Genomic DNA, 27,068 nt, shown 5'->3' with positions numbered 1-27,068 from the left:
CGTGGTGGGGTGGGGGGGGGGGGGGGGGGGGGGGGGGGGTGTCACACAACAAATCGGTAAAAGATGTTAAAAATGGATTTGTGCTTTTTGTCTTTTGCCACGAATGAAGTGACCCGCCCGCCCTCGGCTTTCAACGACGCCTCGTTTTACCAAAACCAAACCTGGACGAAAGGAAAAGAAACCGAGACTCCCAGCGCGAATAGTTCATCTCGGGTTTCCCGCGCCGCAGCGCTCATAAAAGTCACGACGAAAACGACTGCCGATGAGAATAAATGGTGGAGCGAAAACACAAGCGGGCCGTATCTGGTGTTGCGCAGCGAGACAACGCACAATAGGGCTCGGATTACCGGGCTGCATTTCCAGGAATTGCGGGCGGGTATAAATATGCAAGGTTTCCTTTTCTCTTGACACACTGCTTGTGTTTGTTTTTCGTTTTTTTTTTTTTTTTTTTAACCACAAACAAAAAAAGCTACACAAAGCAAGCCAGAATAGCTTTTCCGTTAATATGCCTTAATCCCGCATTCTCTCAGATTTCTCATCCTGTGGGTTAAACCCACACACTTGAGGAGCGGCTTCGCAATCGCCATCTTCTTTCATTCCCGGATCTCCACCATGATATATTTTTTTCCTCGATTTTTTTTTTTTTTTTTTTTTGCTCTTCCACTGGACAACATTTTTTTGCTTTAGTTGGCGGGTCTCATCGCTAAACAAAACATTCGCGGTGGAAAAAAAGGAGGCGATAGCGCAATCGAGTGTGGCTACGGCAGGAAGCCGGCGCGCCATTTTAGCCGTGTTGTAAAAACAAACGTGCGGCGTAAACGTGACGGCTCGGGGGGGTGGGGGCGGTAATAAGTGACCACCGAAAGACGCCCATGAGGAGGTATGCATTACCCCGGCGCGGCTCCTGATATTACCTGACGGATCGGCTGACCTTACGTCAGCCCCCCCCAACCCCTGAAGAAAAACAAAAGAAAAAGAAACACAGAGACCCATTCGCATCGGGTGTCGCTACTGAATTTTATCGGTTTCCGTTGCACATGCTCAAATATATCTGCTGCAAACCATTACGGCGTATCACTTTACAGTAGTGCGCCGACTCCAGCGCAGCTGCTGGACTCTCTGTGGGGTTACAGAGAAGGAGGAAAAGACGTCATTTGAGGAGAGTTTTTTTTTTTTATCCACCCCCCACCGCCACCCCAAATGGTTCTCAACAGTGAATTGAGCACTTTGAAACATTAATTCGTGCCTTCGTCACATCGCGGCTGGATTTTTGTAATGCGCTTTACTTTGGAGTCAGCCAATCCTCCATTAAGTGTCTCCAGTTGGTCCAAAATGCTGCTGCTCACCTCTTGACTGGTACTCGTAAGAGGGAGCACATCACTCCTACTCTGGCGTCCCTTCACTGGCTCCCGATACATTTTTGAGTTGTTTTTAAGATCCTTTTATTTGTTGACAAATCTTGAAATGGCTTCGCGCCACCTGACCTCTCGCAGCCCCTCCGCCCCGACACACCTGCCCAGTGCCTCAGGTCTGTGGACCAGACATTATTAAAGGTACCAAGAACTAAGTGGAGGCTTCGTTGCTGGTCCGTCTCTCTGGAATGACCGCCCACTGAACATTCGGCATGCCCCCCCCCCCCGCTGCCCATCTTTAAAAAAACGTCTCCAAACTCATTTGTTTTCTTTAGTTTTTGCCTCAGCATGACTCCGACTTGATTTTAGTTTGACTGTTTTTGTGCTTTCTACTGTCTCCGTTATTAATTTATTGTTGTGTGTATGTTCATGTCATAAAAGCAGGACATCGAAGGAGGAGGATGCACTGGCAAATTCCTCACCGCAAACAAAAGTCAACAACAATGGTGGGTACACCACCAAAAAAAAAAAAAAATTGTCAACGTCTCAAGAACTCGTCATGCGCCCTTGAGCATCAATTATAGCTTGACGACGACGTCTCTTGCTGTTCCTAAATCGATTTATTGTCTGCTGAGGCCCCCCCCCCCATCCCCTTCTTGAAGTAGCATCTGAGCGGACGGTACGACAAACAGTCCGACGGCTCTCGCCGGTGTTTTTTTGCTTTTCACATCCTTGGAGTCTTTACAGCTTACCCTACATCAAAAGTTTTTCCTCGGGATTTATGGTGCAATAACATCACGCCATTCCGCCTTCATGCATATTTAATTGGCCGGATAATTTGCATCTTTATCTTCATTTCATACGGAATCGAATCCATACAATTTCGTTTTTTTCCTTCAAAATTGCAACAACCGTGAGGCTGGAGGACTCCCGGGAGGGTAAACGCTGCGCTTCGTCATCACGACCTCCATTACCATCATACTTGTGTTTCCATCACGGGCATTCTCATTTCCAGAGCAGATATTGGAAAATGGCTCGACGTGTTGTTATCCGGCGTATCTCCTTTAAGTGGCAAAAATGGATGCACAGTTAAAGAGTCCAATTCTGTCCGTAATGGTACAATCAATACTAATGTGGCCCGTGGGGTTAATTATTGGACTCCAAGGTAACTGCTTGTACCTGTTCCCTAGAAGCAATAATCAAAAGGGGGGACAAAAACAAACCAGTCAGAGTAACTTTAAATGGAGTTTTTTTGGGGGAATCCATACAATTTCGTTTTTTTCCTTCAAAATTGCAACAACCGTGAGGCTGGAGGACTCCCGGGAGGGTAAACGCTGCGCTTCGTCATCACGACCTCCATTACCATCATACTTGTGTTTCCATCACGGGCATTCTCATTTCCAGAGCAGATATTGGAAAATGGCTATTATCTCCTTTAAGTGGCAAAAACGGATGCACAGTTAAAGAGTCCAATTCTGTCCGTAATGGTACAATCAATACTAATGTGGCCCGTGGGGTTAATTATTGGACTCCAAGGTAACTGCTTGTACCTGTTCCCTAGAAGCAATAATCAAAAGGGGGGACAAAAACAAACCAGTCAGAGTAACTTTAAATGGAGTTTTTTTGGGGGGGGGGTTTGATTTTAAAAAAAAAATGTATCTGACAACTTCTGCAATTGTGCCTTTGACCAAGCCATTGTGTAACACTGTGGCTAATTTACATAATAATGCTCCACCCCACCGCCAGTCTTAATTTTTACACTCATGACCTGATCGGCAGAGCTGGGTGAAGATGCGTTGCCACTTTCAAGCGGCAGTTGAAACTGCCTGAAACACTGTTGGACAGAAACAACCACCTTCCACGCCCCCTGCTATCGCATACTTTCGGCCTTGTTTTAAAAAGCTAAAACTAATACTAAAGTAATTTCGAAAAAAAAAAACTCAATGAAACCAAAAAAAAGGTCGAAAAAATTATGAAACTAATCAAAACATTCCCAAAAAAAGCATTTAATAGGACACTTGTCAGGGAGCCCCACTAGTCATAGAGCACACCACCTGGTCGTCATGGTAACAATCATGAAACAGGCTCATTTCAGCTAAAGAAAGCATTTGAAGACACCTGGGAGCTGCTTTCGATTGTGTAAAAAAAAAAAAAAAAAAAATCAACACATATGGTATTTTTTGTTAACGCTCGTGGAGGCTCTCACAAGCCTCTTTTTTTTTTTTAACTCAAGATTGGCCGTGCCCCCCCCCCCCCCCTCCAAACCTGCGGGTCAACACTCACGTAGGTACCAATATTTTGCGCTCCACGCCTGAGCAGATTGGGAGCTCGTGGAGGTTAAATAGCAAACAAGAGTTTTGTTTACTGTGGAAATTCCAAGTACGAAAGTTAATATGTATACAAAATAGCCCCCCCCACCCCACCCCCCATGCCCCGTCCCTTCGCTTTCAAATATGTGACCTGGTTTACTTGCATTGTATTCTAGAGCAACGGCATCCATTATTCACCCGCTGCCAACTGCTCGCTTTTCTCCTCGAAAACGAAACAAATGCAAGTCATTCTGTCCGTGTCTTTCCGAGGCAAATTTGCATTGATCAACCAACCCCGCTAATTGATTGAAAGGATCGACGTTTTGTCTAAACGGAGACGTGCGCGCCTCTTGCATGCAGGGCTGCTTTTGCCTTTTCGGGTGTCGTGCCGGAATTTGTCGGACAAGCGGGGAATGATGATGGCGTCTCATTAACAGCGCTTGACATTTAGTGCGGTGAACTTCCCGAGCCACGCCGGAGCCTCCCTGTCATTAACAACTTCAATCTGAACGGCATTCATGAGCGCAACCGTACATACAAATCACAAGTCAGTTAGTCACAACACGGAAGCCTTCCGTCAGGCACATTTCGAATATTATCTCCTTTTATTGAGCCGTTTTTGAATTTTGATGTCGACTATTTCGATACGTCAGGGGTGGGAAGTCAGACGTGACAAATCCTTTGTGACTATCCCGAAGTCGTTTTCTCAGCTATCGCATCACAAAAGGTGTCGAAATTGGCTATTGGAATGTACACTCTCATTGGCCGGCACCCACGTCACTCACCGCCCTCAAACCTCATCCCGACTCTCGAGGCAAATTGGGCTTATTTTGCTGAGCCACCCACCCGCGCCAGCCTCCTCCTCCTCCCCAGAGCGGACTGTGCCGCCATACAATGAAGTTGACGTTCGTTGTACATCATAAAACAACCCCCCTCCCCCTTTCGCCGCAGGGCTTCTGTCTGGGCCCCCTCAACATTTAAATGAGAGCCACTGAGCTTGGCCCAGTTAAAACCCTGTCTGCCAGTACTCGACCCCACCGGGGACTGATCGTGGAGACATGGCGCGCGCTCGCACACACACACACACACACACACACACACACACACACACAAGCTGACAAACACGATGTCCAAACACAGGAGAAAAAAAAGCACCGACACCCACCTGCGATCTCAAGTTGCGAGCTGTTACGGAAACCACAGAAACAAAAAGTTGAAACTAGAAAGGGGGAAAAGGTCAGTAAGTTTGGAGAACGTTTTAGCTCCCCCGTTACTCAGCAATAAATGGTCCAGGGTCAGTTTGACCCGGGCGTATTATTTATGTTATTCCAAAAGTTTCAGAGACAAACAAATACAAAAACTTGATCCAATGCGAACCATTCCCAGGAATGGCTCTTTATTTTTCTTTTTTTCCGCTTTCGTTTCACTGTTGTACATTGATGACACGGCAAGCTCAAGTGATCAATTCCGATTTAATGCCTGCACTGTATATTTTTATTTTTATTTTGGGGGGGGGTCAATTTTCATGCCCATTGCTACCTCAACTTCCACGCTAAATTTTTGTTCGGTGACCAAGCTTGTAACTCAATTTACTTGAAAAATCAAAACAATTTTACAGACTGTGACTCATTGAAAATGCCGCTCATTTGTTGACATTTTTGGTTGTCCTCATGACTTGACGTTGCGATTTTATACGCAATTATTTTCTTGAAGGTTACCCCCCCCCCACTCCCTCCCCTCCACATCTTTCACAACAACCACTGGCAAACATTTTGGTTTGCAATAAACAAATGCTTGATCTTTAAGGTTAGGCTGACGCTAAAATAAAGGCACATGAAGCAGGAGTTATTATTATTATTCAATTAGAGTTGTTTATTTACCAGACACTGACTGGCATGTACTTATTTTTATATATATGATAATAATATTATAAATAAATCTAGCCTGTCAACCAACCAGAATGAAGCCTTTTTTTTTTTTTGCTTGTTTTTTTAAAGGGAACTGCAACCGACTTGCAAATTGCATTTCACGGCATTGCAATGTTGATTTAACTTTGATGAATTGTTCAGCCCAAACTTAAATGTCACGCCCCCAAATTGTTTCGACCACTACTATGATGACTACCAGTTTTTCTTGAACCCTTTCAGGGACAGCGGCAACTACAGTGGACAGCTTATCACGTTATCAGGTTACAGGGTGCATGAAAGGGTTAAAATGGGTCCATTTGACCAGGGTTCCATTTTTTATTTTGTTTGCTGAAACGTTACTACACGTATGTGCGGCTCACGCAAAAAAAAAATAAAATAAAATATGAACTGTCCATTCATCAACTTGATCGCATGTCCTGCCTCCCTCTTAACACACATTTGGATCATGAGTTGGACGGAGCGCGCGAAGGTCCGTGGGAGCAGATTAAATCCCACACACACACGGCGCATCCAAAATTGTCAAACTTTTTAATTTAGCACCTCATTTCACTCTGTTGAAAGGAAAAAAAAAAGAAGTTTACAGGCTGGCATTTTGACACATTTAATTCTAGCCTCTCTTCCTCCACAAGCAACCCCTTGTTAATGGTCTGCTCTATTTAAAAAAAAAAAAAAAAAAAAAAAAGTCTGTTTGGCAGCTCCGGAGATAACAGATGGAAGAAAAATGAGGGGAATTATGAGTAAGATTGATTTCCTGAGGATGAATGGTCTGGTCTTTGCGGCAGATTTATCTGAAACAGGCTTTCTCAGACTCTCTGTTATTATTGAATAAACTTTTTTTTTCCCCCCCGCCGTCCCCACCCCCCTCACGACCTGCACGCACACTGCCGCCATATGTAGACAAATAAGACAAGTGTGCTCGTCGAGGAAAAGAAAAACAGGAGCATGCCGGCTTTGGAAATGCAAATATTTTATAGATGGAGCGAAGAAAGAAGGTCAATGACGGAGACTGTTGAAACTCAAATTGCTCTCTTTTGAAATGTGTAAAAAAAAAAAAACACTATATTCTCGAAGAATTCGGCTGACGACGATCGACTTTTCTCCCACACGGCATTGAAACAAACTTGAAAAGCAAAGTCGCCCGTCCGACGTAAAGCAACTGGTTTGGTAGCATTTCAAATTGCGGGGAACTTGATGATGAATTTGGAGGACCTCGTGAAAAATATTTTTCTGCGGTTTCACAATAGGGCGGGCGTTTCAAGTGTCCCAAATGTTATATTCGCGCCGCTAGCCCAATGAAAAATATTGATACAAAAGTTTATGACAACAGCGGGACAAAATTTGGCTCCTTTTTGCCAGTTGATGAACGGCGTTCATCTCCCGGGTGAGACAGAACTAGAACATTTTGCCTGCCAAATAGTGAGACGATTTGGAAATCGACCAACATTTTGCGGGGGTAAAAAAAAAAAAAACGCATTCTTTAGCTATTTTGGGGATTTCCCCCCCCCCCTCCCAAAATAGATTGATAGTCATTCGAGCACCATTTCTCGTCATTAACAAGTGTTTATGAATGCTTGACAAACAGCCCATTTCAAACTCTTGATCAGGAAACTATTTTACTTTTTTTTTTTTTCCCCCCCTCCGTTTCTTGAAAATGAACACACGGGACATTGGCCCCCTCAAGTCCCACACAAGTTTACAGCAAAAGGGCAAACACTGTCCATCTTGCAAGGAGCCGTAATGCAAACCAGAGGCCACAACTTTCCCGCCCCCTCCCTCCCTCCCTCGTTCTTTCTTTCTTTGCACTCATCTCAAAGCCGACCTAAAGGCCCGGCGAGGACGGATACAGTTCCTCATGTGAGCCTTGTAAAAAAAAAAAAAAAAAGGCCCCAAAAACAAACACAGAGTAACAAACATTGATCAGCAGCAGGCCGGTTTAAGAGCGCGGAAAGAAAACAGAGACGAGGATGCTGATAAAGAGGAGACAGGAAGCGGTGAAGTGGGAAAGGGGGGGACGGGGGGGGGGGTTCCTACTCTCGTGTTTCAGTTTGGATTGTGGCCTCGTCCCCCCCACCCAGCCTGCCTGTCTGTTCTACTGACATACATTGACCACAAGCCACCCCGGCCCGATATCAACGCAGGCTGTGCTCACCGGCAAGCTTCATCACACGAGCCAGGAGGGGGGGGGCACTCGGGTCCATTACATGTGTGGATGTTTCCACACCAAATGACACACGACACAACAATGGCGCTCTCATTCTTTCAGGGAGGGGGATTCTATATATTTGCTTTTTCGCCGGTGCGCCTCCGACTCGGCACAAGACAGGGCAAAGCCAGGATTAAAGGTTTAGCTTTGTCAATCAGAAATGAAAAGCCGGCGAGATTGAGAGAGAGAGGGAGAGGAGGCTGATTATTCGGTCGAGGGAAAAAAAAGAGGCACAGGGCGACGCCTTCACGTGGGCGCCGTGTGACTCAGGTGTTGGCGTCACCCCCCCCCCACCTCCCTCCCTTATTCGCTTCTCAATTATTTTCCACCTCGGGAGAGAGGACCGACCGACTCATCGGAGCTCAAGATACAGTCGCGGGTTTGCCTTGAATAACAAAGAAGATTCAGGTATGAGGGGAGATGTGCTTCAGGCTCTTTTTCAAAACTGAAGGTTAATAAAAAAAATAAAAAAAATAAAAAAATTGTAATCCTGGAAAAGTGCTGAAGAAAACCCGTCTCATCATTCTTGTTAAGGGTTTTTCCCCCACTTTAAATTGAGACCATTCTGATGAGTCGCACAAGTGCATACGAGGTAAAAGGGTCAAATTTTGCTCTCCGAGGTACAACTACGAGGTTCGCAATGGAGCCACTCGGTTCAAATAAGTACAGTTTATGGTTCGAAATACATAGTGGACCAAGTCTGTGGCTTTCTGTGTACATGGAAGGGCACAAACAAAGTGCTACGCCTCTGCGAAGGCCTTTCAAAAGCCCACCGCTGTACGGAATGCTGTTTAAAGGAGAAAGTCAAGTCCGAAAATGTCTTCACACTATGCTCGACGCACACCCCATTGATCGGAACAAGGTATTCGGATTAATATCGCGCTTGTGGAACATGAATTCAGCAGCAAAATCCACCCGTTTTTATCCATCTCAGGGGGCGGCCATCTTGCCACTTTGCTGTCGACTGAAAATGACATCACAAGACGAGCAAAAGTGGCTCACCCGTTTCCTGGGTTTGCTCATGTGATGTTTGCAAGTAGATTTAGACGAGTGGGGGACACATGGAACGGATTGGAAAGAAAATTCTTGACTTGACGTTCTCTTTAAAGTCATTCACAGAAGTCGGAGAAATCTAGACCAGGGATGAGCATCCCAGAGCACTTTCAACGAACCGTCAACGGTTCTGATAAAGAAAAGAAGCACTGTCGTTTGTGGACTTTTTGTACTTTATGGTAACTCTTCGGTTCTTAACATATTGTTGCTTTCAAGTTCATTTTCCAGAATAGGCGCTCATCTTTAAATTAAAGCGAGGAAAACAACAACCCGAATGACCGGCGATTTTGGCTGTTCATTTGCAGTTTAAGCTTCTTTTTTTTTTTTGTGCGCATGTGCATGTGTGTGTGTGTATAATATCCATGCGCATATTTAAAAGTACCGGCATTGCAGCAGCATCCCAAATCCTTAATCCTCTTTGCTAGGTAGAATAGCATGTATGGCAGCGGTACAACACATTCATTTTCTCTGTCCTCGCAGTTACGGAGGCTGAAATCTGAAACCAGGGGGTAGGGGGGTGGGGGGTGCTTTGGCCCGACATGAAAATGCAGCGCAACAATGGAAACAAAGATGACACAAAAAGATTTGCAGTCAGAGACACTTTTTTTTGCTTTTGTTTGTTTTTTTTTTTTCCCCCCAGCATTGTCTAATATGTGCATGACACTGAACTCACAGCTTTAGTCCAACGATGCGTTTTGGATTTTGTTTTTCGGGGGGCAATGGTGGAATTGGTTTGCTTAGTACGAACCGTAAAAGCAGTCAAATTATTGAGAATGAGGATAAGTGTTGTAAAGAATAGCACCAACAGCTAGTTTTTTTAAATTTAAATATCATTTTCTAGATCGTTTTTTTTTTTTTAACCATAAAGCAGATCAAATTGACCTGTAACATATTGCAACAGAATTGTGAAAAACATTATAGTGCCAACTAGTGGCCAGGCATGCACAATGCTGGCAATTATGCTTTTGTAAGTACAAGAAAATGATTATGAAAGATCATTGCATTAAAAAAAAAAAATGACATATTCAATTCTACGTGATCGAAAATTTGCAAATTAGAAAATAATTTTTCAAAATGTAATATTTACAAAACTTTTCTTTTTTTTCTTCTTCTTTTTTGCAAGACATTTAAAATGTAAAACGGTTTAGATTGAGCAACAGCATAACAGGAGTGTTAACCGAGGGATAGATTTGGGGCCTGCACACAATTCAAGACCAACAGCAGGTGTTCGTAACAACGCAGAAACAACAAAGAAAAATTTCAATTTCATCATCCACTCTGCCTTTTGAAAACAGAAAAACAAAAGGCAAGTTCCGTGGATGATACCAGCAGCCATACCGTAACTTTTGAAACTCAAAAAAAGCCGTCGCACCGGAGAAAAAGAAAACATATGGGACAGATTAACCCCGAAACAAAAGTTGCTCCCATTTTTCTCCCAGACTCATCCCCCTCAAAGTTAGCCATTTCCATTTAATATGACATGCCGGCTAGCAACTTCCTGTCAAGAGGACATTAGCGGTTGAGGGGTGTCGAGGTGCATGGGGGGGAGGTCAGGATGCCAAATTAAAGGGGAAGAGTCGAGTGTGCACTCCTATTCGCTCGCGATGTGCTCCATCAGCCCCCACCGCCTATAATGGCACATGGAGGGCCACTTAGCGAGTAATCACCACCCCTCCCCCCCAGGCTGTGTCCTCCGCTCCATCCATTCTATTCCCTCCCTCCGGATTCCTGCTCTGATCTCCAATCATAAATGAAGTGTAGATGGAGAGCAGGGACAGTGGTCCATACACGCGCATTCCCCCCTTGGCAGGCATCCCGTAATGACGAAGCTCTTTGGTGACTAAAGAGGCCACGCGGGCCTTTGAATGAGAGATGACGACGTCTAATGTGTTGGCCTTCGCCGCTTTGAAGGGCCATTTTCTGGTGGCGAGTATGAAATGAGGTCACCGCACCCCCCCTTCAATCATTACTCCCCATCTCAACCCACTGGCTGATTGCGACCAGTTCGTATGAGACAATTATTTTCATTTAGAAAAAAAAAAAAGCGACATGTGCTGTGAAGTTTGATATCATCGCCCCAGTCACACGGCATGACAGTGGAACCTCGATACGCTCCGCGTATGATTCATTCCCCCAAATTTTGCTTTTTCTTTAACTTAAAATGAAAGGGCAACGCACGAGACACAAGGGATCTCAAATCATCTTTCTCCCGTTGAAATGAATGGAAATGTCATCAATTGGAGTGAGAATAAACAGAAGATTTTTTTTTTTACACAGGATAGAGAATTCATGCCTGCGAGTAAAGTTGCATCGTCTATATGTGATGCTGCACCATTTGTGGTCAAATAATAATTGCTTAAAGGGTTATTGGATCGGGACGGGGCTGGCCCACTAAAAGCAAAAACACGTGTCTACTTGATTCATTTGGGTGGGGGAATCTTTTTTTCCATTAAACCCCCCCAAAATATTTACAATATGGGGATGAAATAAAAAAACTGGAGGTGTGCCCCCCCCCGCAAAAAAAAAAAAAAAAACTGAATAGGTGAATCTGTGTCTTGTCCACTGTACTTCAACATCGATGCTAATTTCGTTTGACCATCTACAGCATTTTGCATTGTATGTTTTTCTTTGTTTTTTTTTTTTTTTACTTTTTTCTCCCAAACTGCTACTTTGTGTGAAGAAAGTTCAGTTCACAGACTCCAAACAGCAAATGCAGCTCAATTTTATGCCAAGACAAAGCAAACGATGTGAGCCTTCCAATGCATTCGCGAACGTCGACCTTTCCGGAATCGTGTTCCAATCAGCAATTCCACTTTACCATGACGTCCAATTCAAAGAAGCAAAATATTCCCTCGCCTGTCAAATGAATACTTCCTTGTCCAGTACTATCATAAAGTGCGCATTAAACGGGGCACGCGGGTCAGCGTCTCCGCTCCGGCTGTCAGCTACTTGTGGCGATCCGTGCTAATGGACTGCTAATAGAAGTGAATGTTGCTCCCCTGTAGTGGAAAGTGTCACACCGGGGGTGATTAATGACACCGGCCCAAACCCCACCACACACACACACACGCACACGCTTCTACCCCATGCTTGTCCATCACTCCATCCCTTTTTTTTCCGTCAACCTCCTCCTCCCTTCCTTCCTCTTCATCTCACTCCCTCCCAATCGCTCCATTGCATTTGTTTCCTTTGTATTCTCTGGATCATTTGCCATAGTGCCATAGCGCTGCGCAATTCTCCTTCAGCATTTCATGAAATCAATCAGGAAGTTTGGCTCCCAGTCTGGTTTTATAAACAGACATAGGCATGTTTCCACTAGTTGGGTGAAGTCACGTACAAGCTAACACCTCATCAGGAGTTACAAAGTACATTCAGGCTTGTCCTTTACGTCAGGTGGTGGTTTTCCAAAAGCCGAGACTGAAACGTGACAGCGTTCCGGACTGGAAAATATGACAGCCATGTTGGAGTGACATCACCATTTCAGCGCGGACGAGCCAAAAGGAGGTTTTGAAGTGAGCGTTGCCCTCTTGGAGAGGAGCTGGTTCATTCCAGTTCCAATCAATGGCGTTTTGGTGGCACCGAGTTGGCGCGCACTCTTTTGCATAAAATCAGAGCCAGTCGTGGAATCGATAGATTGACTGTCGATCAGACGTGCTGTTAATTCCATCTCAATGATTTATGTATTTATTTATTTTTTAAATGAAAGAATGGGGCCAGGTATCTTCACATCGGAAAGGAGGCTCTTCCAAAATCTCCCACTGCAAGTACAGCTTAAATAATGATTCAAATAAAAAAGGGATGAGGAAGTCAGTAAAATCAAAACTTGGGCCCGACTGATATGGATTTTTTTTGCAGGCTGATGAAGGCTCCGTCCGGTATTTGGCAGAATATCATTCCGATAAAGACTTAGCTGGCTGATTAATAAAAAAAGATATATAAAATGAATAGAATTTTTTTTTTTTTTTAGTTGCCATGGCGTTGACAATGAAGATGTCAATCACAGACAGAACATTTGACTCTTTAAGAAGACTTTGGCGTTTATTATTTGGTTAAGTTTACGATATACAGGAAGAAAAAAAAAAGTGTCAAAAAAGGTGCCATTTAGGGTGTTTCATTTGGGGTGGGGGAAGTTTTGGAAAAGGAAAAAAAAAAGGGAAAGGGCAACACTCTTGCACGAAGAAAAAAAAACATCAAATTAAATCCGATGATTTTTTTTTTGCTGATTTTAAAAGAGCTAATATCAGCTGATGAATCAGTCAGCCGCCCTAATCAAAACCGTACCGAAATACATTTTTAAGTACAGTCATAAAATACAAATTGCCAATGTATTGCCCTTTTGTTTTTTCAATACCCTGCATAAAATTTGAACTTCAACAATTCGCCTAGCGGAAAAATGCAAAATGCCACAACTCCCGTTTCAAATCCTAAAATAGCCTCCAACATGTTTGCTTTTTGCCCCCCCCCCTCATAAATACAACATGGCGTCAAGAACAGCAAGAAAACAGCGAGCTCAGCAGACATTTTGTTTTTTTCCCTCATTAATTATCACGCGCTACCAGCCAACTCCGCCACACCTCTGACCCTACGCTCGCCATTTTCTTCCCGGTTTGAACACCCGGCGCCCTCTTCCTTCACCTGAGAAACAACAACGCGGAATCCTAATATCCCCCCCTTCAATGACATCCCTTCGCCGGCTTTCATTGCGTCACGCTGGAAGCCCGCCGAGGTCGTCCGAGGGCTATCGTGTGAGGTAATTCCTAAGTGCTGCTCTCCGGCGCGCACAATGTGTTCATTGTGCGCGCCGGGGCCGTCGCTTTGGAGAGTGACCGCTCGGGTTGTAATGTTAGCGCCCCCCGAGGAGCAAGTTGTCAAGCGGCGAGAAAGCCCGCAAGAATCATACTGATAGAAATAACAGTTGCTTTTAACGGTGAGGGGATGGAGGGGGGCCAGTTCTCGGATCGGACAAAGCCGGGGAGCGCCGCGGCGCTGATCGTAAAGTCTTGGAGTGCACTGAGTCACGGCGTTTTAGAGACGATAAATGGATATGAAAGATCCTTTAACTTTTTCGCCCGTAAACATACCCCGGAGGACACATCATCAAAAAGTCCAGCATAAGAACGCCATTGTGGGAAGATGGGGGGGGGTGTTTGATTATCCCGGGGAGGCCCGCCGGCACCCCGAGCGAAACTTAATGCCCACCCGACGTTGTCATCATTGCCCCTCAGGCACACATCAATCTTAGTTTACAGTGTTAGTCAACGTCGGCATGTTTGGGTTTTTTCATTTTTCGAAACGCAAAATAATAAACTTCAGTGTTTCCCTTTTCCTCGTTAAACGAAATGTTTTTATGAGCCTAGTTCACTCAAGTTTCACAAATCGAGCATTCGCGATTTGGTAATTGTGGCTTTGTCGTCACGAGGTTCGGAGGAAGGGTGTTTAAATTCTCAAAATTTGAGAAAAAAAAAAAAACGACTGAGACAGTTCGAATGTACACTCTTGTGTTCTTTATAATGCTTCACAAAGGCATCGGATCATGAGTCACTACTCGATACTTAAAATCACGGGACTTGGACTTCCCTCCAAAAAAATTGTGACCGAGACATCTCAATATAATATATGAGTCAAGCAGAAGAGGTTTTTTTAAAAATTTTTTTTTAGATTTAGATTTCTTAACTGTAAATTGGGTCAGACTGACCAGGATCACAACAAGAGACTTGACAGGAAATTGACAGTGCCAACTAATGGCCCCGAATGCGTCATCCCAACTCGTAAAAAAAAAAAAAAAAAAAAAAAAAAAAACGACTTGAAATGTTTTCGCAAGCGTGGATGCCTGAGAAAACCACAAAAAGACACACACATTTGTCAAAGTGAACAATTTGTTCGATGATTGCAGCCGCGCAGTACCTACACTCCTCTCACAGGGTCTTGGGTTCCGAGCACAAAAGAAAAAAAAAAAAAAATCGGTGTCGTTTTAAAAAAAGAATCCATTTTCTTTGCATCTGGGGCTTTTGACCACACGCTATTTTAGTTTCCTGAAAGACTGCCTTTTTCCAAGACCTCTGCCAGGGTGTAGGTTGCCCCGAGACTGCGTCACTTGGAAGGAAAGATGTTCTTTTGCCAGACTCGTTTCACACTACACTATCCTTGTTTTTATTTTATTATAAATGATTCATCTTTTCTTCGACGACTTGCCCGTTGTTGTTACTGCGCCTTTTCCAAAAATGACCCTCTTGCGGGGGCTTGTGATTGGCTGAAATGATCTGGACAGTCAAGGGAGGGCGTTCTAGCGCCACCTGTTGTTTTGGGCTGAAATGCTCTTACGACACAATTTCATAAAATTAGAGCCGCCAGCCGTAGCTTTCTAACCGGTGCAAATGTTTTGATGTATTCACTCGGTGTCCAATCGGATTATTGCACACACACAAAAAAATAAATAAATCACACGTAAACACTTCGGGCTTTCCGAGGGGCCCCGGCGGAGACACCTGAAGTACATCTGTTCTTGCACAACGGCTTTCCAATCAAGATGCTGTCACGGAGCACCCGGCCGCTTCTATCTGCCTCAACCTGTCTTCTTTGTCACCAGTTCAGAAGGTTAATGAGAACTCTTATTTCCCAGAACTCACTCCCAACTCACAGGGATGGGGTTGGGGGGGCTGGGGGGAGGGGGGGTTGACGGTCCATACACGTTAAAATGAGATTAAATGTACCTCCCGCACAAATGTAAAACTCGGACGGCTCTCCCGGTGGACCTTCGCCGAGGCCCAACAATCTTGGTTTAGAAAGGAACCACAATGTGGAGAGAACCTCCTTCATATACGACAATGGCGGGGGGGTCAATTTAGCCAGACTATCATCATACCACGTATGTAAGCAACAGAGGTGTCCCCAGTGAGCCACTTTGATTGTGCAGTCGTTTTACAGTAAAGACCTGAAACCTCCAGCGACTTGAAAAACAAGTCCGGCTCATCAGCGCACCTAAATTAGCTTGTTAATTACACTGGTCTGAGACAATGTTCTCCTGCCGTATCGACCTCTTAATGGCTGGAAGGAGGGCCTTAGTCCCATCAAGTCAATGACACGGGGTGGGGAGGGGATCTCTGGGGCTCTGGTGTGTGTATTATGTCATTGCGCCGTGCCCGACAAAGAAACCGGACCTGTTATCCATTCCTGCTTTGCCTCTTTTCGCTCATTAACTATGCAGGAATGAGACGGAGGCCTGGAGCGGCCAGATAAGGCTGCTAGTTGCTAAACGTGTCCGCCTTTGCAAAGATACAACTTCTGTGGTAGCTAAAAAAAAAAAAAAAAAGAGGTAAAATATGCCACAAATACGAAAAAATAAATCACTGCAGATGGTGCAGTGATTTTCATTCAGGAAGTACGAAGGCACCAAATGACACTTGGCACAATTAAGGCCACACTTTGGCCACATCAATTCGGCATCAGCTGGTTACCGGTTTCAAGGTATACACATGTCGCAGTTTGAAAAAGCCACAGTTTGAAAGGTAATTTACGAATTCACATACAGAAGGCACCCAATGGAAAAAAGTTGTGACCCCAACATTTCAAACTGAGAGCTGCAATTGCATGACAGTGATACTGTGCGCCCCCACTCTTCATGGCGGATTGGGACCCGACCTGACCACGAATAAAGAAAATCCACCAATAACCGATGCTCATTATTGCCAGGACGAGTAATCAAGGAATAAGGCAAATAATGACATAAATCGGTAAAAAGAAAATGGTGGACCGTGATAATGCAAGGATCTGCTAGCAAGAAACAAAACATATTTTTGGTCACTGTCGTCATCGTACGATCAGAATCTGATACCAGTTTTTCAACGCCGAAACAGCCACAGACGCAGAGATGTTGAAGTGAACTGCTAAAGTTAGCAGCTAGCTTACTAGCTAGCTAACCGCTGATCAACTGAGCGCTGTTACTTACATAACCCCATGACGGTAACCCCAACCCAACCCTTATTCATACAGTGGATAACATTTACAATTTTTGGCGGTTTCTGGTTTTAATTTAATTACTGTACATTAAAAAAAAATTGTGTCATTCACGGGAAAACGTGTCACAGACTGCATTTGGGGTTCAGCTATACTTAGGTGTATATTGTCACCCAGCACTTAATGCACCAAGCAACTAAATTGTCGTAAATTTCCTTTTCTAGGCCTTTCCCAGAAAGATCCCTCCACCAAAAGTCCTCTCCAGACACAAACACGATCGCCGTCTGAAACACGCAGACCGAGAACCCGCACAAACTGAGTCCCACCACCTTGTTCCCCGCTTTGTTTGACACCCCATCTGACTTGAGGAGGCAGCAGATTAAAGTAAATGGCTTGCGACGTTATCTCAACATTTAGCACACAGCTATGAATGAAAGGGGGGGGGGGGTCTAAAGACTCGCCTGGAAATTTTCTCACAAAAGAAATGTCGCCCTTGTTTTGTTGGGAATGAGGAATGCCCCCCCCCTCCCCTTTTCCCCTTGAGTTGATGTCGACATACCAATTTGATTGAGTTGAGGTCATAGAAATGCCTTTATTGATCATAATTAGCACGCATTATAGTGGTTTTCCTGAAGTCAGTGTTTTAAAGTGAAACATTTTTGGGACTTATGGTTATAATTTTTCTTTGGTCGAACATGTGAAGAATACACAAATGGCACCAATTTGGTAGCACTGGAGAGGCAAGATTGGTTCATGTTTCTGCTCTACTCTTCAGTCAATAACTTGTCTTTTGGCGCTCGATTGTATCGCCCTTTGTAATGCAGTTCTTCAGTTTGACAATTTCCAACTTTGGAAAATCTTTTTTTTCTTATGAAGTGATATTTTGAAATGTATTCATTCCGTTTTTTTTTTGCTCCAGAATTCACCCGAGTGTAATTTTACAAGGTATATTTTCAAGCACCTACCAAGTCAACAATGAATAATAATAATTTTCAAAAATGTCATCTCGGTATGATGTCACATGTTGATAATTGCCTGAGAGGTTGAACCAGAGTTTTTATTGATTCACGACTCCCAGGAGGAGTTAATAGTCCAACTTTTCTCCCAAAAGTGCAAGCTCCCAAGAGGTCATGCGAACTTTACCTTGAGCCAAGGCGGTGCGGACCGTAGCGAGGAGCAGAAACGGCAACAACGCCGGCAGGGTGAACATCTCCGGCGGCGACCTCCTCGCTTCTCTCCGGGCGTCTCGATTAACGTCACGGTCCATGACGGAGGAGCCCAAATTGCGCTCCCCGGGAGGCTGCCTGCTCGTTTGTTTCTTTGCGCACACAGATGATGAATTAAAAAAAAAAAAAAAAAAAACTTAACAGCCTCCGAAAAGTATGGTGCCGTTAATTAATCCAAACAGTTTTGCGGAGCTCCGCCAGAGAGGACCGTCGGCGTTAAAAATCTCTGCCCGTCAGCTGCACACTTGAGAAGCTCACTTGTGGATCGACGACCCGGTGCCGGACGCATGCTCCGGTTTAAGTCCCCCCCGCGCCCCACCACCACGCCGGTGACTCGCTGCTGTCCCCCCTAAAATTCCACGTTGTGTGCGAGCGTACGTGTTTGTCAATGTGCCTGGCGAGAGTGGGGGGGTACGTATGCGTGACTGTGACTGCGTGCGCGCTCCTGCCGCTGACTGTGGACTGAAAACAGAAAGGAAAGGAGAGGAGAGGTCTCTGCGGGCTACCTTTCCTCCTTCAGCCAATCCAAAGGCTCCTGCAAAGTGGCGGCGCGTTGGCAAAACCTGGCGTGGATGACGCCGGTGAGAGGGAATGGACGGAGGGGGGAAGTCGTGTGCGGCATACACGCGCGCGCGCGCGCCCACGCAGACACGCGCATACATATCCATGCATTCATACCCATGCGCCATCATTAAACGTCGCTTCCACCAGGAATTTCCTGACGGGTGCCGAGGCGGCACACTTGATGTGGATGGGTGAACTTGTAAAATGCAACTTTAGTCGTTCGTTTTGTTTGTTTTTAATGTAGCCGACGTCCAAAATGGGAGTGGTACGGGAGTGGGAGTCATTCTCAACGGAGTGGAGGGGGGGAGGGGGGGGGACATTTTTTTTTTCTGATGTGGGATGGAACGATGATTAAAAATCCATATTAGGGGTTTGTCTGTGCACATGCACATCCATCCATCCATCCAATGACATACATTTTTGTTTGGTAGTGTGTAAAATGTCAAATATGCGCCTTGGCTCAATCAGGGTTGACCAACACCTGAGCTGTACAACTCATCTCATTTACTTGTACAGGTGTTTATATAAATCTCACGGCACGGAGGAAATTTACTTGGGCGGTTCTGATTTGAGGCGGATTTTCTCTGAATGACAGATGCGGAAGAAATACCGCCTCCCGGTGATTCATGCAAAATGTGCGCTTGACACTATCTTACGCCAAAATGAAATGTGATGACTTTTAAAATATGAATCTAATTCTCGCGGCCCTCCGTCACCATTTGCCGGAGATGTCAGCGGGCAGCTGTCATCGCTTTCAGCTTCTGGCTTTCATGTAAGGGCGATGCAGGAAATTACTCCTGTCTGGCCTGCTGGGATGAGCGGGGGATCCTTTCAGTTTTTTGGACGCTTGCATTCAAACGCAGCAGAATGTAGAACACTTTGGGGTGGAAGGTGACGTCAACACAGCGGGACTAGTCCAGCCCTGCATGATTTCACCCCTATCATCACATTCCGTATCATCTCATATCGGTTCGATATGAAAAGCCGAGGAAGGAGGGCGAGGTTGCCGTCATCCTTAAACAATGCTGAAACCGCCGCGCGTGTGAAACCCTATCTCCAGCCGCTTATATCCACTTAACCCTGCCGTCGGCGTGTCACGGAGCGGCAATTCTCCAATTGGGCTTTATTTTTCCGCTTTGCGATGGCTCATATAAACTATCCTTTTTGTTTTTTTTTTTTTTTTTTTTGCTGACTGGAGCGTAAAGAAATAAACATGGAGCTCAGCTGCTGATGTTTCTAGTTCATCTCCATGAAGGTTGAATAATGTACACTGAGACTCAATTGCCATTTATTTGTTGCTACCTTGAACACATATTAGCATTGTTGGCAAGCGGCGCCACGACGGATCAAGCAGATGGCGCTGTGTTGTTGGGAAAAAAAAAAAAAAAAACTGCCGTGCTGAGAAAAAAAATTCTTTCCGTCAGATGCCACAGCATGCCGCCACACCCCTAGCCAAGAGGAAAGTAGTAATTGGCATCAATGAACTCGGAAGAACACAAAAGACCGTTTTGACCTTTGACCTCAGGTTTTCGTAATAAAACGAGGCGCATTTATTTTCGCTATCTCCTGGGCAAAGGGAAAATATGTCAGCAATCACGGTTAATTTTTTTGATTACGTGCCCAGCCCGACTTAAAATCGTCTCAGATGCTCTTCAAAATAACGGGAAATGAATCCCTGATCATTTTTAAATAGATAGTCAGAGAAGAACGTCAACAAAATGACATACAGGAAGCCTCGCTGCCTCGACCAAAAAGACAACAAGACACCGAAGGCCTCCCCGCTCACTCGTGGGAGCCCTGAAGCAATATGGCATCTAGAGGAGGCGTTAAAAAGCGCAATATGACAAAAATGGCGAGCGGTGCGAGAAGTGTGAATGCCACCCGGGTTGGTAACACCTCCAGCCCTTTTCCCCCCCCAACCCGCCCCCCTATACCCCCTGTTACATGTCCATGTCTGTCAAGAGCGATGTCTTCGGGAGTGCCGCTTGATGGATGTTAGTCTCAAAGGAAATCCGACACTATAATGCATGATGACCCAGACTCGTGGAGAGGAGTGGGGGTGGGGAGGGGGAGGGGGTCCGAGCTCAGCAAAAAAGATCAGTCAGATTGGGCAAAATACTTCCCTATTTAAGTGCAGGAGCAACAGAGGCCTTGAAGTTTATGTGCATGCTTTATGACTCACGGAGGCCTGTGTGTGTGTGTATGTGCGTGTGCGTGTGCGTGTGCGTGTGTGTCTGCTTGAATCACAAAAAGCCTCAGAAAAGGAAGCAAAATGACGTTTTAAAACCACATTATTGTGCAATAAAACGAGAAATGCTTGAACTGAGAAAGTGGGTTGAATCCAATATCGGCGATTTCTTTCAAGTTTACCCTAGGCATCAATAACACAATTAGCCTGGCTTCTTTGAGTTCCTCTACTACTTTGTGCTCTCGTTGCACCACGCTGCCTCTCACAGGTCAATCTTGGTACTACAACAGGCACGGTCGTGCGTGAACGTCAGCACATACCAGCGGATTTTGTTGGCTGTCTCTCACGTTTAAAATAATCAATAGGTGCAGCCCCCTTTTGTCAGGTGTCCCTAATGAAGGGGCCTGTGATGCATCGTCAAAATAGTTCAAGGTCTTCGAGGTGAACCGATTTCCTTTCGCCTAATGGAGCCATTCAGCTTAAAATATTAGAAAATCCACCACTTCACTCCAGACAGAAGAAGGAAAAAAAAAAGAAGACTCACAACGACTATTAGATGTCATTCAGACTGCATTTACCAGCCTTACTCAGAGCACTTTGCATTATCGGATTCCACCGTACCGACCTTGCGGAAATGTGTAAAATGACCACGACCTCTTGGCGGCACGTCAAGAAACGGTGGTGAGAGATGTGCTACAAATTTCACGGTAGAATCACAAAGTCCTGCGCGGGGCCGATAAACACTTGACTGGGCTCTGATGTGGGGGTCATATCACTGTCGAATTATCCGGAGCGTGAAGTCGTAGAAATTGGGGAGCGCAAAACTCCACCAAGGAACATGTGCTAACAATGCTAATTTATGCTAGGTTAAATGGGCTTTGTGTTGAGTGTTAGCATGAAACTGGCAATGTACACTCTAAATATGGCGGATTTTTGCTATTTACGGGCAAGGTCCGGTTCCTTTCCCCCGCGCAAATAGTGGGGATCCACTGACTTTGCTTTTTTTTTATACTGCACTCCAGACGTCCCATAATGCATCCGTCCACTCAGCGGACGGCCATCTCTTTGCCGTCAGGCAATGGCTCAATTAGACAAGGAGACAGACAGTCGGACCAGCCCATAAACAAACAAACAAAATGGAAGATGCTAATGCACGAGGGTCGTAATGCAGTTTGGAAGATGGAAACTCTTCCTAACACTCACACACACACACACACACACACACACACACACACACACACACACACACACACGCACACACACACACAATCACACACAATTGCACATGCACGCCTCGGCACAGTTCTAATTTTAAAGATAAGCATCGGAGGGCGAAAATGCAATAGGAAATTAATCATAGGTGTGAATTAAGTCACCTTTGGGGGGGGTATCCGTCTTTCTCAGTCCCCGACTTTACAGCCAAGGTAGGACACTCCAGTCGCATGAGTTGACTCGAGTCAGCCTTGTGATTTGCTTTGCTGAAACGTATGACAGACGCAACTTTTAAGGCAAAGGATATTTGAACACACACACTGTGCAGCAACACACGTAGACAGATAATAAAACAATCCTCGCAGGGCAAATATTCTTTATCCCATGCGGCAAGCGACAGATATTACGAAAGATAATTGTGTCACTTGCAGTAGTTTGGGTGAAACGTGCATCTTTTGTTTGCATGACGATATCACACTGCCATCTGGTGACCAATTTGTGCACACCAGTTGGGGGTGCGATTAAAATGATGATGCAAGTGTTTCATTCTTTGCATTCTATTTCAATATATTATCACAATATGTGTTTAGAAAGCACAAAATTACAGCGGGCCAAATATTTTTTTTTTATTGATATTGTGCTGTTGGGATGAAACCCTGTGTATGTCCAAATATAGTCCTTTTTTTGTTTTTAACAAATCATCAGACCCCACATAATTAATATTATGATAATAATGATTTAAAAAAAAAGAAGTATATTAACTGTCTTGGAACCGTATGAGATGGCGATCCAACGATTCCGCCCGAGCGTGTCGATATGTGACTTACCGCCCCCGCTGGACGGCATGACCGCTCGCGTAGGTGTCTCAACAGTAAAGCTGCTCGCCATCAGCTTTGGGCCCTTTACTGCCGCTTTTGATATCAGTATTAAAAGTGATTTGCGGCGCCGTATGTGGCAAGGAATCAAAACTTAATTTAGGCAGATAAAGATGCCATTTGGGAGGGAGATAAAGTGCTGCATCATGGGAGATGTGTTCCCCGGCGTGCTCTCAGCGCCTCGCCCTTACAGCACCCTCAGATTTACTGGCTCTCTTTTTTTTTTTCCCTTTCCTTCCCCCCACTGCTCCATAAAACAGCAAATCTGCTCACCAGGCGACACAGGAAAATGTTAATGGATTCATTTGTCAAGAACCTTCCACTTATTTACAGTCCTCTTCCATTACCGCCGCTACGCCTGCAGGAGAAGAGAGGAGGGGAAAGGGGGAAAAAAACAGTGGCCAAAGTCAAAATATCGATTTGCCTGTCCATCAAGGCAGAGACTTCCTGGAAAACACACACATGCGCGCACACACACGCACACACATAACTTGTTTTTTGTTTTTTTTCCCTTTTTTGTGTCATAGTTTTTAACCGCTGACACAATTGTACATTAGAATTGTGACATATGTCTCTCGGAGCAATTCAGGGATTTAGAGTGTCATTGTCTGTTTGGTTTGCTGCAGTTTTTTTTTTTTTTTTTTAATCTGGATCATCTACAAATCTTTGATTTTGTTCTGTGAAGCACATTGAGTTGCCTTGTGTATGAAGTGTGCGATACAAATCAAGTTGCATTGGCTTGGATACGCTCTTCCGTTAAGGGCTCATTTCGCCAAATTCCCGAGTAGGAGTTTGTCAAATCCAAATGCACACCACAATATTAGCCAAATGTGGCTGTTTGAAAACAAAATGGCCGACTTCCTGTTCAAGTTCGGCTATGGCTGGTTGAGACGATTGGGAACTCCTAAAATACAGACATTTCCACCAGTTGTCAGGGGATTTTTATTTTGTAACTTTTTGCATCGGCACGTGACAGGATAAACACTTTTGAGGCTAATGAGAAAGTTTCAGGGAAAAAAAAAAAAAAAACATCCGAGGACACAGTTAATATACGACCTGATGGCTACTCACGGGCAAAGCGATAATACACAAAACACATTTTATAAGTGCAAAGGCATATATTTTTCAAGCACGTGGCAACATCCTAAAAGTTTTGTGCATGCGGAGTCCCCCTAAAAGGCAACAGTTGCAAGAATAATAAATACAGCTGGTACCGGGCCCCTTTTAAAACTCAAATGTTAATGAACGTTAAACAAGCAGCCGACAAGAGAAAGCCTTCATTTATTCATCATCTTGTTTTTAAAGAGCGAGGCGCAGCCCGTCGTGGAGGTTTAAATATTTCACAGCATGCACAAAGGAGAGGAGATCAGACAAGCTTGCGCACTCCTACAAAAAAAAAAAAAAAAAAAAAAAGTTGGAAACTGCCTTTCAAAATATTCCGGCAATGATGTTTTATGCTTACCAGACATGAGTTAAAAAAAGGGAGATACAAGGCCAAAGATGTCCGCAGCCTGGCGGGGAGCCAAATTTGGGATCTGCAACAAAATCAGAGGGGCGGGTCAATCGAGCATGCTTGGCCACTCCCCCTCCAACGGCCACCACATGACTTGAAGACCTTGAAGACAAAAGAATACCATTAAAAAAAAAAAACATTGATTAAAAAAAAAAAAAAAAAATTTTAAACATTTATTTTGGGATGAGCAGGATGAATAGTACATCGTTAATTGTTATTCTCTTGTGCATAATATATGTGATTGAACTTTTAGGTTGTGCAACCGCGACGTACATAAAAGGCGGCGAAGTGAAATATTGAGATTCTGTATGAATCGGCACCCGAACCAGCACCATGGACAGCGCCGCTGATTGGTCAAGATACACAAAAACTGATATGAGCGCTAACATTTCAAGTCATCCCTGATCCTCATGTTTGATATGTAAACATCAGATATGTTCATCTAAAAACTGCCAAAAAAAAAAAAAGTCAAATTTTTTTTTCTTCCGATTTTTCTCTTTTGTCAAGTCAAAAATAAAATTGTAGAGGACAACGTATTATAAAACATCCGTCCATTATCCAAAGTGCTTTACTCTCAAATGTTTTGTTTTTAATCGCATTAAGGGACCTAAAAAATGGTGATTTTATTCATGATGTGTAATTTTGTTTTTCATTAATTAGCCGATTAATCGGTTATCTGAGATGTATTTGGCCAAATATCAGAATTGGTGTCCCAAAAAAAAAAAAAAAAAAACATCAGTCATGCAGACGGCAATAATTATTTTTTTCACAGTTTGGTCCCTACCCCTCGTGGAGTTGAACTTTTCATGCGTCAAGCTTTATCTCGTTCCTAAAACATCTTTTGAACACATTCTCATCACAGCCTGGTCAATACATCCGGACAGGAAGCCTCCTCAGCCGTCCGTCCCGCTTTCGTCCAGTCCCTCCGCCTCCCGTCCCGGGAGCAGGTTTGGCCTCTCCCAAGTAAACAGGCATTAATCACTCCGTGTGAGGGGAATTGTCTGAGGGACGGCCGAAAGCATTTGAAGGGAGGGGGAGGGGGGGGGCAGAGCGGCAACTGGGGTGCGGGAGATAGATGTTGCGCCGGTTTGTGCGGCCTCTTCTGGGATGCGCGCGGCACCAGCTGACGGGTTCGGCGCGGCCACCTTGCTAAAGTGTGTCAAGGACAAGGAAGGGGAGGAGCTGCAACTTTGGCTCGCGGGGGGGGAATTTGCGGCTGTAATTCGGAGCTTTTGTTTGAGCCACGCACGTCCATTTCCCACCTCGCCCCGCGCACAGTTCCAGGTCTTTGTGTTTATGTATATTTTTGACCCAACGCATGTTTGTCACAATGATTCCGATCAAAATTTAACATCAAAATGAACTCATCAATCTAATCGGAGACAACCCAAGTTTCGCTGTGGCAAATTGGAGCATTTTTCTTCAGGTTGGTTACAGCTCTTTCACTGGCTAGCATTAGACGGTGTCCCTAATGTGGTGGCCAAATTTTAGATTTGAATCAATATAAATTATGAATGTGTTTGGGTCGTTCCAGTCAAGTGTATGCAGCGCTTCAAATCCAATGTAATTATCCAAAGTATGCTCATGACATGTTTTGCGTTTGCGTCGCGCACAAAAGCTTTGTCAGGTGCTTTTTAATTAAAAGTCGGTTGACCAACAATGCCGTCCGTTTCTTTTGGCGACCAACCCGCAACGTGCTTTCTATTAGCTGGCGGAATTATTCAACAAAGAAGAACGGCTTCCCTTCACAATTTCACCCTCACTGCGTTGCAGTTTGTTAACTTTTATGAACTTTTTATACGGCTGCAGTGCGTCTCGGAGCCATTCGGCGCCGTGCTTGTTATGACCGTATCGCACTCAGGGAGACAGCCGGGGGGGGGGGGGGGGGGGGTGAACCATGAGAGATGCTCTGGGGGGGGGGGGGGGGCGTATGCGCCTGCAGGCTTTAAACGGTGCTTTCAAATGTATTGATGCTTTCAAGGGAGCAAAGGAAAGGGATCAATGAGGAGACGTCTGTCGGATTGTGGCGACCGCCGCAGTGTATCGGTTACGCGTTTTATCGCGGCTATGATGTGATCACAGGTGAAAATGGTGCTAGCGGTGCTTCGAGAAAGTATTTGGACACCAACTGGCGGTTATTATGAAACAAAATGGACAGTTGGCCAACCCAATGCTGCTAACGCTAACGCTAATGCTAACGCTAATAGACTGCACAGCCTGGTGATATGCTGTCACATTTAGTTCATATAGTGTCGAAGTTGAATTCCAAGCCATTCTAAATCTTGTTGAAGTCAAGATGGCGCCCGAGTAGGCAGCCGTAAGCAAGTGCTCTCATGAGCCTTGCTTTTTTTGTTGTTTTTGTGTTTGTTTTGTCACTTTGTGTTTGTTGTTACGTCGTGTGGACCTGATGTGGACTTTTTTCAGCATTTTTTGGCCACGACATTCATCAAGGAGGAGACTCTGTGCTTGGTGGTTGCGCCTTCTCGGCAGCATGGGTATACCAGCACTGTTTTTGACTGGGAGGAATGTCGGCGCCAGTTGCTGGACAGTCCCGGGGCGCTTGTGTCTTGTGCCTGTAATGGGCAGCATTTTTCACAGCCCCGCTTTGTTCAGCGGAGAGATCGGTGCTGTTGAACGGTCTGCGGCTGGATGGATGCATGGCTTGAGGAGCCGACGATGAGAAGAAAGGAGC

General features: G+C 44.9%; 1 protein-coding gene and 1 long non-coding RNA gene across 6 annotated transcripts in view; both read right to left on the bottom strand.

Annotated features, from left to right (window-relative positions):
* Positions 1-18,537, bottom strand: part of unc5cb (unc-5 netrin receptor Cb) — a 117,618-nt gene extending 99,081 nt beyond the window's left edge. For both annotated transcript variants that reach the window (XM_019868029.1, XM_019868030.1), the window contains exon 1: positions 17,942-18,537. In XM_019868029.1, the coding sequence (XP_019723588.1) occupies positions 17,942-18,065 (124 nt within the window). In that variant the 5' untranslated portion in view covers positions 18,066-18,537. The remainder of the gene's footprint in view (positions 1-17,941) is intronic.
* Positions 18,538-22,067: 3,530 nt separating this feature from the next.
* Positions 22,068-27,068, bottom strand: part of LOC109514704 (uncharacterized) — a 40,082-nt gene continuing 35,081 nt past the window's right edge. Inside the window, exons 6-8 of one of the 4 annotated variants that reach the window (XR_002168037.1) lie at positions 24,326-24,398; positions 23,137-23,221; positions 22,068-22,254 (exon numbers count right to left, since the gene is read on the bottom strand). This is a non-coding gene — a long non-coding RNA (uncharacterized LOC109514704). Of the gene's footprint in view, positions 22,255-23,136; positions 23,222-23,787; positions 24,250-24,325; positions 24,479-27,068 lie in introns of those variants that run through there. The other 3 variants (XR_002168038.1, XR_002168039.1, XR_002168036.1) reach the window with 3 other exon arrangements.

The sequence above is a fragment of the Hippocampus comes genome, unplaced genomic scaffold, assembly GCF_001891065.2.
Source record: "Hippocampus comes isolate QL1 unplaced genomic scaffold, H_comes_QL1_v1.1 scaffold19, whole genome shotgun sequence".
Lineage (NCBI taxonomy): Eukaryota > Metazoa > Chordata > Actinopteri > Syngnathiformes > Syngnathidae > Hippocampus > Hippocampus comes.
Note: the sequence above shows the minus strand (reverse complement) of the source record. Positions and strands in the feature narration are given on the sequence as shown.